The sequence below is a fragment of the Aulonocara stuartgranti genome (genome assembly GCF_965226115.1).
Source record: "Aulonocara stuartgranti genome assembly, chromosome: 12".
NCBI lineage: Eukaryota > Metazoa > Chordata > Actinopteri > Cichliformes > Cichlidae > Aulonocara > Aulonocara stuartgranti.
The window spans coordinates 14,942,353-14,957,369 of record NC_138948.1 but is presented as its reverse complement, the minus strand read 5'-3'; the positions used below and the strand labels follow the sequence as shown (position 1 = coordinate 14,957,369).

Below are 15,017 nucleotides of genomic sequence, written 5' to 3'. Positions count from 1 at the left end.
GCTGGTCATTTATGCTTAAAAATTCATGACTGATTATGTCAACTATGTCAACATCTGTGGTCATGAAATCCTTCGAACGACTGGTGTTAGCCCACCTGAAAGACATTACAGGCCACCAGCTGGACCCTCTGCAGTTTGCCTATCGGGCAAACAGGTCGGTGGATGATGCAGTGAACATGGAGCTGCATTACATCCTGCAACACCTTGACCGCCCGGGAACTTATGCCAGGGTCCTGTTTGTGGACTTTAGTTCGGCTTTTAACACCATTGTGCCTGAACTTCTTTCCTCCAAACTCTCCCAGCTCAGCATGTCACCAGCTACCTGTCAGTGGATCACCAGCTTCCTGACAGACAGAAAGCAACAAGTTTGGCTGGGGGAGATCACCTCTGAAACCCGGTCCCTCAGTATTGGTGCCCCTCAAGGATGTGTCCTCTCACCACTACTGTTCTCCCTCTACACTAACGACTGCACCTCCAAGAACTCAGCTGTCAAACTCCTAAAGTTTGCAGATGACACCACTGTCATTGGCCTCATTCAAGATGGTGATGAGTCTGCATACCGGCAAGAAGTTGAGCGGCTGGTACTCTGGTGCAGTCAGCACAATCTGGAGCTGAACACTCTTAAGACTGTAGAGATGACAGTGGACTTCAGGAGACATCCCTCAACTCTGCTCCCCCTCACCATATCAGACAGCCCTGTGTCAACTGTGAAGACCTTCAAGTTCCTGGGTACAACCATCTCCCAGGACCTGAAGTGGGAGACCAACATCAACTCCATCCTCAAAAAGACCCAGCAGAGGATGTACTTCCTGAGACAACTGGGGAAGTACAGTCTTCCACAGGAGCTGCTGATCCAGTTAAGGTAATTTGGGTGGTCTGGTTCAGTTTGTTAATAGCTTGGCACTTAATCTACAACTTAGTCTCAGTTTTTCCGAGGTATTTGTGTGAATATGTACAACTTTCCCCTCTACAAAGCCTTCCCCAAAGTCCTGGTGGAAAATACAACTGCTGACTGTCAGCCTAACAATTTATACCCAGGCTGCTTTCCAAACATTGAAAAAAAGTGGCCATAAAGAAGAGAAGATGGTTTGTTTGTTGTTGTTGTTTTAAATACATGCTGTCAAACTGAGATGGCAACTGAGCAAAATTATACTAAAACAATCTGGTGTTCAGTGTAGAGCAGAAAAAAAAACTCTGATAGCAGGCTGTCAACTGACTCATTAGGACTTTATGAATGAACCACAACTGAGTCCCTGCCATGGAAATTAGCACACCCCCATTGACAGGATCAATGGAAGATCAAAGCGACTTAAATGCAGATGATGCAGATCTAAGTCATTGTCTGATCTATTGATGAGCATCATAAACAACACCTCAAACTACTACATTTGTACAAAACTAGAAAACCTTCATTCAGCCATCACGATTCGTGATGGGCTCTGCGTAATTAGCAACAAGGTCTGATGTCCTTTGATGTCCAAACCAATCAGCTGATGGTTATGATCTTGAAAGGTATCAATATTCTCTGTATTTTCTCATCATTCGTAGACAAGTTCATATTGTAGGCAAGCTGCTTCTCGTTAGATTAATGTTTTATAAAAAATGAGAACCGTAAATCTAAAAGTAAAAAGAGAAAGAAGAAATATTGGCAAAGAAATTGAGATTTGGGCAGACAAAGTGGTACAACAGAGCGAACAGAGCTTCACAGCTGCAACAGCAAGAATGACTTCAAGTCAGAAGAGCGATAAGGATCTCGTTCTCAGATTTCCCTAATACCATCATTAGAGCTCTCCTCCTCATCTTCCCTCTCTCCACTTGGCTTCCAAATAGGAACAGCAGCAGCCCTCTGCAGGGCCTTGGCAGCTGCAACTTTGCTTGGAGCAACACAACACACTACTTTCCCACCGCTGGCTCCGAACAATGTTTTGGGAATTTTGCACTCAACTCCAGAATGAGGCGACAGTGGGGATAATGGGCCCTGTTAAAAACCGCAGCTGAAGGGCATCAAGTCATCCGTCTCCATCTCCACGACATCACCTAGTTGATGTTCTTTTAATCAGAAACCCCTATTCTCTTTTTTCATGAATCCCAGACTAAATAGTCTACTTTTCTCTGTTTCGTTATATCTTTTTTCTACTCTATCCACTTCTTCTCCACTCATTTTCCCACTCACTTGTATTCTCCACAGTTCTCTCTTTCCTAAGCTAATAGCCTCTAATGAATGCTTGGAGAAGCTACGCACTCCTCCAGGACCTCTGTACTGTGAGGCAAGGGAAAAATATCTGACTAACCACCCCCTCAACAAGAGCTAATGGAAATAAGAACACCGCACAGGCATTCAGTAGGGTGGTGGAAGCAGGCACACATTAACACATTCTCTCCGCGAGCCATTCTCACTCTAACCTGGTGCTTCTGCCGTCTCCCTCCTCTTCCTCCTCTGTCAGTCTCTGTAATGAGCTGCTCAGCCAGTTCAGGTGATTTCTCCAAGCCCCCTGAGGCATCTCTGCAAGAACAGATTCAGATTTAATGACATAATGATGGCTTGTTGCACAAATAATCGCTTCTTACAATCCACTGATCCAAAGCTAACTATTAAGTCAATCTTGAACTAACCATTCAAGAATAATGAAAAATAAGTTTATTATTATTATTAGAAAAGTTATATTACTGAAATATGTGTGTGGTAAATGTAGCACTACAATAACCCAAGAATCAAAATGTGACTCCAACATTTAATTCCCCATAACACCGCAAACTGCTGCAACCAGCAATTATATTAATTATTGATTCATCTGCCAGCTATTTTCTACATTTACGGGAAAATTATTTGGTCTATTGAAAGTCAAAATACAGCAAAAATGGCACAGCAGTTTCACTGAATCCAAAAAGAGATCTTCATAGATAAATTTATTCCCTTAGTTTGAAATAGATGGATAAGAGGACCAAAACCAATAAATATTTGTATACCTTTGACAGCCTCGTTTTAGATTTGTTAAATCTTTAAATCTTATCATATTACCAGAAAAAAAGCATGTTCACATATATTAAAATAGATAATATAATTATATTTAGCTAAGATAATAGTTAAGCTTTTTATTAGTAAAATACATAAACAATCCTCCAAATATCTTGCACATTTACACTCACTGGACACTCTGTTAGGTACACCTTGCTAGTGTTGAGCTGAGAACTGCCTTCATTCTCTGTGTTACAGATACAGCAAGGTGCTGCAAACATCGCTCAGAAATTTTGGTCCATATTGACATGATCGCATCACACAATAGCTGCAGATTTTTCGCTTCAAATCACAGATGGTTCTCTCCCTTTCTACCACATCCCACAGGTGTCACGGTTCGGATGTGTGGTAGACAGGGAGTGGACCCAGATGCAAGACTCCAGAGACCAAAAGTAATCTCACAAAGGGAGCTTTATTGCTGAGCTCTTTACAGAAACACAAAGAATCACAGGCCTGAGGTAAGGAAAGGAGCAGGAAGGTAACTAATAAATCTAAAGTCATCAATAACTAAAGTAGAGACACAGATAATACAAGAGGTATCCAACACAAGGATCAGAAAACAAAACTACTGAAATTACAAAAGTAAAAACTCGAGCTCACAACTCATGGAAACTAACAAAAGGTGCTCTACTGAATTGAGATTTGGTGACTGTGGAAGAGTACAGTGCACTCACAGTCATGTTTAAAAACAAAACAAAACAACCGTTCACATTACCCTACATTACCCTGTTGGAAGCAGTCATCAGAAGATATCAAGACTCATTAGAGCAGGCAACATTTTTACAGACTTCTGTTATCTAATTTTGGTGAGCCTGTGTGAACTGTACCCTCAGTTTCCTTTTCTTAGCTGGCAGGAATAGGACCCAGTGTGGTCCTCTGTTGCTGTAGCTCATCTGCTTAAAGGTTTGATGTTTTGTGTGTTCACAGATACTTTGGTTGTAAGGAGTGGTTATTTCAGTTACTGTTACTTTCCTATCTGCTCAAAGCAGTCTGGCAATTATCCTCTGACTCCTGGCATCAACAGGCGTTTTCACCCAGAGAGTTGCTGCTCACTTGGTATTTTCTCTTTTTTGGACCAATCTCTGTAAACTCCGGAGATGGTTGTGTGAGAAAATCTCAATGGAACATTTTCTGAAATCCATATAAATCAGCGGTCCCCAACCCCCGGACCGGTACCGGTCCGTGAGTCGTTTGGTACCGGGCCACGAGAGTTGAGGCTCGGGTGTGAAATTTATGGTTTTCAGGGTTTTTAATCGTTTTTTATTGTTATTTTTATCCTTAACTCTGTTTCCCTGAGTCTTTTCCCGTGTGTTATCAATAAATCTTCTTTTTTTTGGTACCGGTACTGGTTTTATTTTGTTGTATTTATCTGTGACACCTTAAAGGCCGGTCCATGAAAATATTGTCAGACATAAACCGGTCCATGGTGCAAAAAAGGTTGGGGACCGCTGCCCTAAATCACTTTTCTTCCCCATTCCGACGCTTGTTTTGAACTTCAACAGGTTGTTTTGACCATTTCTAACTGCATACCAATACCAAACAGCTGAACAGGTGTACCTGAAAAGTGGCCAATGAGTGTAATTTCAAAGCAGAAATGGCCCAACTGTGATTACTTTCTTGTGCTTTTCAGGATTCATTTTAACTGCTGTTAAAATAGTTTTTTCACATTGCATTGTAAAAAATTGATTTCCCACCGCAAACCAAATTTTTTCACAGAAACGCAGTCCAAATGACACCTGAGGTTGACAAACAAACTTGAATAAATATTTCAAATACTTGTCAGCGTGATCCAAGTTTTTTCCCAAGGCTGTGTTTTAACAATGCAATGCTAAAATGTAATTCGTGGCTTTTTCAGAGAGGGCACGAATCATAATAAATCCTCAAATCTTCTACTTTTCTCAGTACCATTTCTATTCAGTCCCTGGTGAAAAATTGCCCTTCACCACACACACACACACACACACACACGCACACACACACACACACACACACACGCGCACACACACACACACACACACACACACACACGCACATAGTAATAATTAACTCTGAGTTCTGGCTGGGCTCCAGCGTGTCCCTAAATGGCTCCATTCATGTAAATCATTCCTGCCTACAGGCCAGTCTGGGCACACACTGATAAGCTTACTGCTCCGTTTTGCTCCTGCACTCACCTACTGTGCATCTCTTTAATTGTAAAGATTCCCAAACACAAAAACTGTTAGCACAGTGATACACATCCAGCATAGATAATACTGATCCTTTTTGATAAGACAAATAAAAATGCTTTGTGTGTTTATGTATGATGACCCATATTTTCATTTGTTCATTTTTATAAAAAACAGGAAAACAGCTATCCCAATAACACAGGCACTGACACCTAAGCCTCCGTTTCTTTTCAAATCACCATTTTTCATGTCTGACATAAAAGGCTTCATAGTTATAAACTAACTACTATTGATTAGCAAGAACAAGACGCACAAAAGACCGTTCATTCTGCTGCAGGAAAACTGTTTACACAGTGATAAAGCGTAACTAATCACGGTCTTCTTCACAGTGATGGGTTTTGTGCATAGTGTCAGAGTGAAACATCCAAAAGCAGACGATGACGCACACAACATGTGTGTCTGCACACTGACCTGATGGCATCGTCAAGAGGGGAACCAGCAGACTTGAAGGCGACTGTGGGAAGAAGGCTTTCACAGATATGCTTGTCTGAAACAACACAAAGCACATTTTTACCTCAGCTTCATCAATGTAAATCACAGTTTCCTTCAACTCATGCATCAGTGTGCTCTGAAAGCCTGAAAAATGGCATTTTGAATGGGAGGCTGTGTAACAGTGATACAGTTGGTGCTAATGTGTAATGTAGCGTGTAATAGGTAGCGTTTTGTGCAGGGTGACTACAGCCATTAAAATCGAGGCCACTGTAAATGCACTATAGCACTGCCATCTAGTGGTTAATAGAGGTGAAAAGAAAGGAAACGCTCTACTCACAAAGCTGCATAGCAGATAATACATCATCCCTACATAGTAACACATCTGTTTTCTGGAATGGCTGACATGTAAGTGCCAGATTATTCCTTACAGTCCCACAAACTGTTTGGATGAATGCTCCCCAAACAGTGACAGAGAACATGTGTCAGCTGAGGGCTGAGAGTTTTAGCAAAAGTTGGAAAGTACACAGTGACACAGAAGTGTAAGAGCTCACAGTGGTTTCCACATTTATCTGTACAGAGTTATTACCTGCAAACTGATGATGTGAATTCATTGTCTATGATGCAGGGGTGTGAAATGTGCTGTGTTAGGTGTGAGCAGCAGGTTCCCAGCTGGAGTTCAAGTGATAATAAAGTGGAGGATTCATCAAGTAAGTGATTTTTCCTGCAGCTCTAGAGGTAATTGCTTGTCGACTGCTGTGTTTGTGTATAACCCTCAGGTTTAAAAGTACCCTTTCTTTAGTTTCCACGCTAGATAAGAATCACTGGAGAAAATCTGCTCGACACCTACAATCCTGTGAAAGAGAAAGTTTTCACAGGACTCCATACGGCCTGCTGAAAAACTGTGATTCAGTAGCTTGTAGAATCACCTTTAGCAGCAATAAGCTGAAGTGATCATTTTCTGTATGACTTTAACAGGCTCTCACATTGTCATGGAGAAATTTAGTTCTTTTTATGACAATGCTTTAACTGAGTGAAGTTTGTGGCAAATAATTTATGCAAAACTCTCTTAAGGTCCTGTCACAATTTGACTGGACTTTGAGCAGCACCTGGACTCTCTTCTTTTCCCTTCCATTGCAGATTTTCCGCTGTGACTGAGATCCCTGTCCTGTTGCAAGCCCATATCATCACCTCTCCATCACCGTACTTGGTATGAGGTTTTGTGCTGATCTGCTGTGTTTGGTTTTTTTTTGTGCATTATGGCCAAATATCTCGATGTTGGTCTCAAATGTCCAAAGGACATTGTTGCAGTGTTGCAAGTGTTGTGGTTTGTTCAGATGCAACTTTGCGAATCCAAGCCTTTGTCAAAATGTTTTCAGAAACTAGAGATGAATAGACTGAAATAATCTATTAGTCAAATGACTGTTTGCAGTGCTGCAAGAAACAAACATGTATGCATTTATTGTAGCTGACCTGAGGCTTCAGCAGTGCCAGTTCCCTCAGGAAACACTTGGTAAAGGTTTGGACCAGAGTCTTAACAGACTCATTTCCTTCAGCTTGCTTAAGGATGGACCTGCAAAGTACACGTTCAGTAACAGCATATCACTGTAATATTCAGTAAGCACCAGAAATATATACTGACTTTCTACACAAACATAACATATTTCAGCCAGAACTCACCTAAAGATGTCATTTACAACCAAGAATATTGAGCAGTGCTGAGCACAAGCTTTAGGCTGAAACACAGAAACACACAAAAAATTAAATACTTCACAAATGCTAAAAAAATAAAAAAAATAAAAAATAAAAAACCCTACCAATCCAATCCATACAGAAATTACTGACAATAAATACCTGCTCCCATTAAACCACTTTGAATGTTTGTCCAGAATACTGACCAGAAGGTGTCACTGTTGAATCACCCAGAAACATTCTGCTTTTAAGCCTCAGTTATCCTTGTTCTCACTCTCTCCTCATTAAACACTCAGTTTACCACTCTGTCAGCCCTTCCTTCACGTACACACAAACACCCCCACACACAATTACTTTCTCATCTCCTCCTTAAATGCACTCATCATGTGTTTTGGATTTAACACATTCTTAAACGCCCCAGCACAAAAATTTAACAGCTGCACTGTTCATATTTTCTAGTCCCTAATTATCCTCCAACCCAACACCCATCTTATATAAGGACAAGCACTTCACTATGGGGGAGAAATGGCTTTATTCCTGCAAAATAATGTGCTAGTGGAATGATACAGAAGGGATGCAGATAGGAGTAAGCCTTTTAACTTATTTAATTTACACATAGCCAATTTAGAGCTACCACTTGTGTCAGTATTTTAAAAAAAAAATGTAGCTCACCGTTCACTGTTTGAATTAAAACACTAATAGGTTAGAACTTGATTATATAAATAGGGCGCTAAATTGCATTTCCACCAGTTTAGGCAGACTTTTAACCACACAAAGCGCCAAATTATGAGACCAATTACATTCACAGAAATAAACAGCACCGCCAAGTGTTTATGTGGTGTAATTACAACATCTTGTAACAAAGTGATTTTATTCTTAGTTTTATAACATGTGTGTTTCTTTTCTCTCCTCTCAGTTCAGAAGACACCATTAACCAGCCTGTTTGCACGGGTATGGAATTCCATAGAGTTTATGTATAACAGTGTACATCTGCATATTATGTGGGTTGCATGCCAACATGCATGCATGCATGTGAACTGTCATGGTTTCCGCCTTAGTAAAAACAGATGGGACTTTTTTAGCGTCTTCCTCCATACCTTACCACTAACACTTCAAGGAGGGTCAATTACAGCAGACAACAAACATTCTGTTTTTGGCAGTCAGACCCAGGAAGTGAGTGTTTATTGTTATTGGGCCTGCGCTTCTCACTGGATCACATGGGGGTGGGACAAGCCGAAATGAGGAATGTAAGAGTAATTCCATGGTTCCCATTTTTGAATGTAGTCTAAACAAGTGAGCAAAAGAGTTGAGGAGAGACGCAATCCAGTGTGCTTTTATGTCTCACGTTATTTGTATCCCGACAGAATATTACACATTGTATACTCAACATGCACGAAACACGAATCTGAATGTATATATTTGTGTGTAAGGTGATGAAAATCAGAGATCGTACAGCTCTACCAAAAGTGGAGGCACACCTTGTAAAGTACAACCCCTTTAGCAAACAGACATTAACATATACATGAATAATCTGTCCAGGGGTTCCCAAACATACAAACATGCCATTGTAAATCCGGAGCAGAGAAATAAACAGGCAAAAATTACATCCCTTATATACAAAGTTAGTTCAACTGTTTATAAAACTTTCCATCAAAGCAGTCCCTGCAAACTAAAGAGGAAGAAGCAGGAATCTAACCCAGAAGTTAGCAGACACGCACATTTTTGTGCATGCAGTGTCAGTGCATGCAAACAAGCATGTCCCTATCTAAAACTGAGAACGTGTGCTTTGCTACCTTGTTATATACACAGCTCAAGTAGACCATCACTCTGTGAAAACAAGAGTGACACAACTGACAAACTTTATCCAAGTTAACTGGAGCAAGATGACAGGTCAAATTTTGTTTCCGTCTTGAGTTTCACTGACATTTATAACTTCCACTCGGAGTGCAATCAAAGGGCTAGGTAAATAGGATGCCATTCATAACGCGCACACAAGTATTTTATTGTTGTGTACAGATGTTTGGCACAAACAATGTGTAAAAAATGTCTGCTTTAGACACACATCCAGATTCGGGTTGGCACTGTTGTATCTAATTTCAGTGTTTTTCCACAGCTTTCTCGAATTGTCTTGTTTCAGTGACACACTTAATTATTATTGTTGTCCTTACATCTCACTGAGGCTTCACTAATTTGGCAAACAAGTTTTAAATGTTGGATAAAAAAAAAGCAGCCTCTGTTGCCCCTCCTCCCAAAAAAAAGAACACCACTCACTGCTTTTACTTTGTGAGCACTTTGCAGCAACGAGGACGTCATTTTCATCAACCAGTCATAACAATTTATAAATCAAAATCACCTCTGACTGGACATGATCTTAAGTTATATGAACTTAGGAGTGGCCAAGAACTCGAGCGACAGAGAGCTCCGTACTTACCCGGCACAGCAAAGGCTGTGTAGCACAGGCCAAATGATGTGAGATGGGGTTAAGAGCTTGCCAAATTATGTGAGACCCATGCAGCGCAAAGCCAACTGGTGTTAGCCGGGCAAGAACAGTCCATAAAGAGTCACCAAAAAAAGCAAAGGAATGTTTCCCAGAATTATGCATATTATAATCAGCAAAATTTTGCAGCAAGGCCTATATTAGAAGCAGCTAAAACTGCAGCTTAACACATAAGGAGTGTGCAATGATTTCTCATGCGAGCCCCTGTAATTCAGGGCAGATGAGTCAAAGTTTGTGCATAACAAACTAATTTAACAGCAGCAGTATATCACCAATATATGAATAAATGAGGCCAATTCATGCAGCAGTAAAACTGCAGAAAATCTCACAGTACAACAGGACAACATTCTGCACATTCTCTCCAACTCTGTCAACATAAAACAACAATATCCTTAGATACTCGTATTTCATCATAAGTTCGGCTCTTCAGATACAGCACGTATACTTTTTAAAAACTTTTTGGCACTTCTGTGACTGTCATGAACTACAATAGTATTGCCAAATTGTTGCTATAAAATGTAAATGAGGGGGGAAAAAAGATGAGACTTGATCTATAGCCCAGCAGACTAGTCAACAATCGTGTCAGGTACGATTTAGATGTAACTGTTTCAAATGTATTTTAAATCAGCTCCTAATTTTCAAATGTTCAAAGTTTACAATATAACTGATTGTCTGGGTTTCAAACTCAGGCTTTGATAGAGAATCATGGGTATTTTTTGACGTTTTGTACACTGCAGAATTAAGGTAGAAAATAACTAGAAAACAAACGTTTACCCACCAGCAGTGACTGTGCTACTTGTTGCTCTAGCTTCTGTGGTGTTAACCCTGTAGTTATAACAGACTGCAACAGACTGAGGACTGCTTCTTCCAGGCTGGAAAAGCTGTGATACCACAGAGATACCAAGGCCTGCTCCTCCAATGCCAAACCCTGCCTGGGAAAAGAAGAATAACTTACATCACTGGATGTATATTCCCAGCTGTGAATATTGTGTATATTGTAGATGCATGTATATCACAATCAGATAAAATTCCGGGTTACATTTGGGAAAATCCTTTCTACATCTCAACTATATGAGCCAAGAAATCGCCCTTTGTTTGCCTATGTAATGCTCCAATCTATAAAATACAACAATTAAAATGCTCAATATAGTACAGTAAATACAATGTGATAATGGACTAGGTCATAAAATATTCAGCTTCAAACCCTTAATACTTTACTACCTTGAGTAAGCAGAGGTCAAAGCATTCAGAAAGTCTTCACTGAGACCTTCTGTGACACAAGCCACCGGCCGCTGTAGCAAGAGACTAATGAGAGAAGATGCCTCGGGACAAGTGACAATGGGGATGCATGCCTCTGATATATCCACAATCCTGTCACATGAACACCTACATGGAAGATAAGATAGATCTTTATTGTCACTGTTACCAGAACAATGAAACACAGTACTTTACCTCAAGTTAAACATAAACAACTCTGCTATTATCATAGAAAAGACAGAAATCCATCCAGGCTCAAGTTTTATTTTCAGTCCTCCTTTCCACACATCCTATTATTTAAAAATTCACAGTGTGTTGGATTCAAATGTGATTTTAAGTGCACACATAATTATACTAACCATTCTACAAGCTAATACTAACAACTTTGACAAAAGCTATCTATTAGTGTCCTCTAGAGTGGCAGCAGTTAGTCAAAGAGTTAGCTAATATGATGTTAAATGACTGATTACATCACCATCCCTGGATCTAAACTGTGAGGATTTGTTATTTTCTCTGCTGTATATAAATGCTAATAAATACTTTTATTAGCCTTTATTAAAGATAGTTTCAAGGTTTTATATAAACTATGATGATTAATTTTTTCACCATTTTACAACATTTTCGTTAAGAAACAAAACAACCCACTGATGAAATATGAATGGCACTTATCCAGCTGGTCTACATATTTTATTTATTTATTTTTCACATTTACCTCTGACTGTTAAATAATGTGCAGCTTTGTCCAACGTTTTCCTGCAGCAGTGCCACCTTCTGAAAAGCCAGTCAAAGCACAGTTTACATATAAAGCATGTTAAATTCAATATCTTTGTATGTAATGAATGATACCAACAGAAACAAAGCAATAATACCTTTCTCAGGACTTTAAGGTGGTACTCTTTAGCTGGTACACCCGTACACTTCATTAACGCTTGTGCTGCAGTTTCATCTTCTTCTGTGGAAAGCTGACACAATACTTTCTGTGGAAGGCCAGAAAACACAATGTGAAGAAAAATATATGTACTGTATGCATACAGCCATGTGGAAAAGAAACACCCTTATGGCTTCTATAGGAATTAAGAACGCAAGTAGCAATCAGGTGCTGCTAATAAAAGATTGGTTTGGTGGTCTGCACCATTCAAATGTGTGTTTACAGAATCTTCTCGGGAACGGACATCCTTGCCAACCCACTGCTCAATACTCTGGAAAGTTCCCAAAAAGTGTAAGAGCTTGAGCTCAGGCTCTACTAGCCTTAGTTAGAATGTAAATGTTAAAGCTTATGAAAGGACAATCACAAAAAGCCTGAACAAGCATGGCTGGTTTAGAACTGCTACCAGAAGAAAGCCTTACGCCTCTAAAAAGATGGCACCATTTAGGTTTGCAAAATTTCACCTGAACAAACCACAAGCCATCTGGAACAATGTCCTTTGTATATGAGACAAAAAATAAAGATGTTAACAAAAAACATCACATTTCAGCCTAAATCTGTTATATTAACTGTGAAATACAGTGATGGACAGGTGGTGATCTGGGCTTGTTTTGCAGCCACAGAACCTGGGCACCTTGCATCAAGTCAACCATGAATTCCCCCTGTATACCAAAGTATTCAAGAATCACAGGCAGTCTGTACAACAGCTAAAGCTTGGCCCAAACTGGGTAATGGAACAAGATGGAACAAGATGATGAGACAAAACACTTGAAACAAATGGACAACAGAATGACTGAAAAAGAAAAGAATCAAGGTTTTGCAGTGGCCCAGTCAAAGCCCAGACCTCAATCCAATTGAAATGCAATGGTGGGATCTTATGAGAGCTGTGCATACACAAATGCCCACAAACCTCAATGAATTAAAGAAATGCTGTAAAGAAGAGTGGGTCAAAATTCTTCCACAATGATGTGAGAGACTGATAAAGTCCCAGAGAAATGATTACTTCAAGATTTTGCTGGTAAAGCTTGTTCTGCAAGCTCATGAATCAAAGGGTGTACTTAGTTTTTCACAGGACTGCAGAGTCCAGTGATTTTTTTTTCTTTTGACTGTACGTGCATCACAATATAACAAGACTTTGATACAATTTTCCAAACCCTAAGATCCATAACATCAAAGCTAATTAGTTACTGGAATATAGGATGACTCTACTGGCATCACATCATTTGAAACACATGAGTGGAGAAAAGGTATTCCAGTAAGTGAGACTGTATGGACAGCATATGAGCAACTTCAGAGATGAACATTCCTTCTTACAGAGGGCCTTGGTGTTTTACGAGAATTTTTTAAAAGGGGCCTCATCATACACTGATAAACTAGACTAATAAACTCAGCTGATTCTGGTCTTCAAAAAAATGCTGGTCGTAATCAAGGAACAACAGGAGGGAACACAATGCTCATAGTGTAAGGCACAATGCTACATGAGTAACTCTCAAACCGCTTTCAATAAAACAGCAAAACTGCCAAGATGTACGATTTCTCAAAATATTTAATAAATATGTCACAGCAGAAGAAGCGTTGAGACATATCGCCTTGTTTTTACTTTCAGTGTTGGCATTTAAAAACCAAAAGTGATGCCACACAGCATTCAGTGGTCTCGTGAATGATACGCTGAATTTTTGACAAAAATATTCTTCAGAATTCCTTCAGAAGTGCTTGAAAACTCAAAGATCCATAACATGAAATTAGAGATTGATTTAAACTTTAGAAATCCCCTCAACTCAACCACAGATTTGACATACTGTTGCAGGCTGGAAAGTGAGATCCAACAGAAACAGCCAAAGCCTCACATCTTCACTAGACATAGAGCTGCAGTAAAAACAGAGAAACATCTATACCACAAAGAACCAATCCCCTAAAACTACAAACAGTGTGCGCTTAACAATAGATAAGGAGAAAAGGAGACTTTGGAGCACAATTTATAAAGAAAAGAACTCAAGTGAAGCAGAAAAACAGAAACCAATGTAGGGATGCTGCAGCGTTGTTGGTGAGGATGTGTGGTTTCTTTGGCAAAGCCCTACAACACGCTAAGATGCTTACCCTCCACATAGTCGCAAAAAACAACCCAATAACTACCATCTGAGAGCCCTCAAACTCTGCACATTGAGTGCATAAAAAAAACCGATCAATCTTATCCCACCCTTGGTAAGGAGGCACAGTGAGGCTGGGGAATGAGAGGGAAGGGAGGCTGGTTAGAAGAAATATCAGAGGGACACTGGAATGCACTGCGATGGCTGCAGTTTAAAAGTCATAAGCAACTAAGTTGGCTTTGGGGACATTGACTGCCATTGCTGCCATAGAAATTATCCCTCCATAAATCTAAAATTAAAACAGAGGATGTAGAAAAATGCACAACGCAAAGGCTTGGGTTGTTTTTGATGGGTGTCTGTTAACAATTACTAAGCCATGACTGAATTCTCCCAAAACCAAAGAAAGACTGAAGTATAACCTCAGATGGTCAAAACAGCAAAGACAAAAAAAGAAGACGAAATGAAGGATAAGAGTGCAAAAAAGGCTCATTATAGAAAATAATAAAGAGAGAAGCAACTGCCCTCAAACCTGGCACAAAGACAGCTACAGGAAAGAAGCAAGAGCAATTTAAGTTTTCCACCAAAATGGCCAAATGTGTCACTTTTGACCCCATAAACCTTGTGTATATGGACATTTTAAGACATTGATTTTTGAAAGAAAATCATTTGTGTCATGTAGCCAACTCAGATTGAAAATAAAAGTTTTACAAGAAACACCCCTTTTAAATTCAGCAACTTTTATGATATAGTTTTAGCTTTTTGATTCTTTTCAATGCACTGATTCTTTTTTAGACTGAGCTTCCCTTTTGTTGACACATTGGTCATGATTTATGCTATGATAGGAAAAGAAAAACAAAATCGTTAGCAAGTAGACAAAATAACATTAATT

At 39.7% G+C, this 15,017-nt stretch overlaps 1 protein-coding gene across 2 annotated transcripts in view; it reads right to left on the bottom strand.

The window, feature by feature from the left end:
- The window catches only part of fancc (FA complementation group C), a 33,167-nt gene that overhangs the window by 5,622 nt on the left and 12,528 nt on the right, over positions 1 to 15,017 (bottom strand). For both annotated transcript variants that reach the window (XM_082553979.1, XM_082553978.1), the window contains 8 exons: positions 11,986 to 12,093; positions 11,829 to 11,887; positions 11,081 to 11,245; positions 10,638 to 10,791; positions 7,351 to 7,406; positions 7,144 to 7,243; positions 5,653 to 5,728; positions 2,404 to 2,503 (listed from right to left, as the gene is read on the bottom strand). In XM_082553979.1, the coding sequence (XP_082410105.1) occupies positions 2,404 to 2,503; positions 5,653 to 5,728; positions 7,144 to 7,243; positions 7,351 to 7,406; positions 10,638 to 10,791; positions 11,081 to 11,245; positions 11,829 to 11,887; positions 11,986 to 12,093 (818 nt within the window). The remainder of the gene's footprint in view (positions 1 to 2,403; positions 2,504 to 5,652; positions 5,729 to 7,143; positions 7,244 to 7,350; positions 7,407 to 10,637; positions 10,792 to 11,080; positions 11,246 to 11,828; positions 11,888 to 11,985; positions 12,094 to 15,017) is intronic.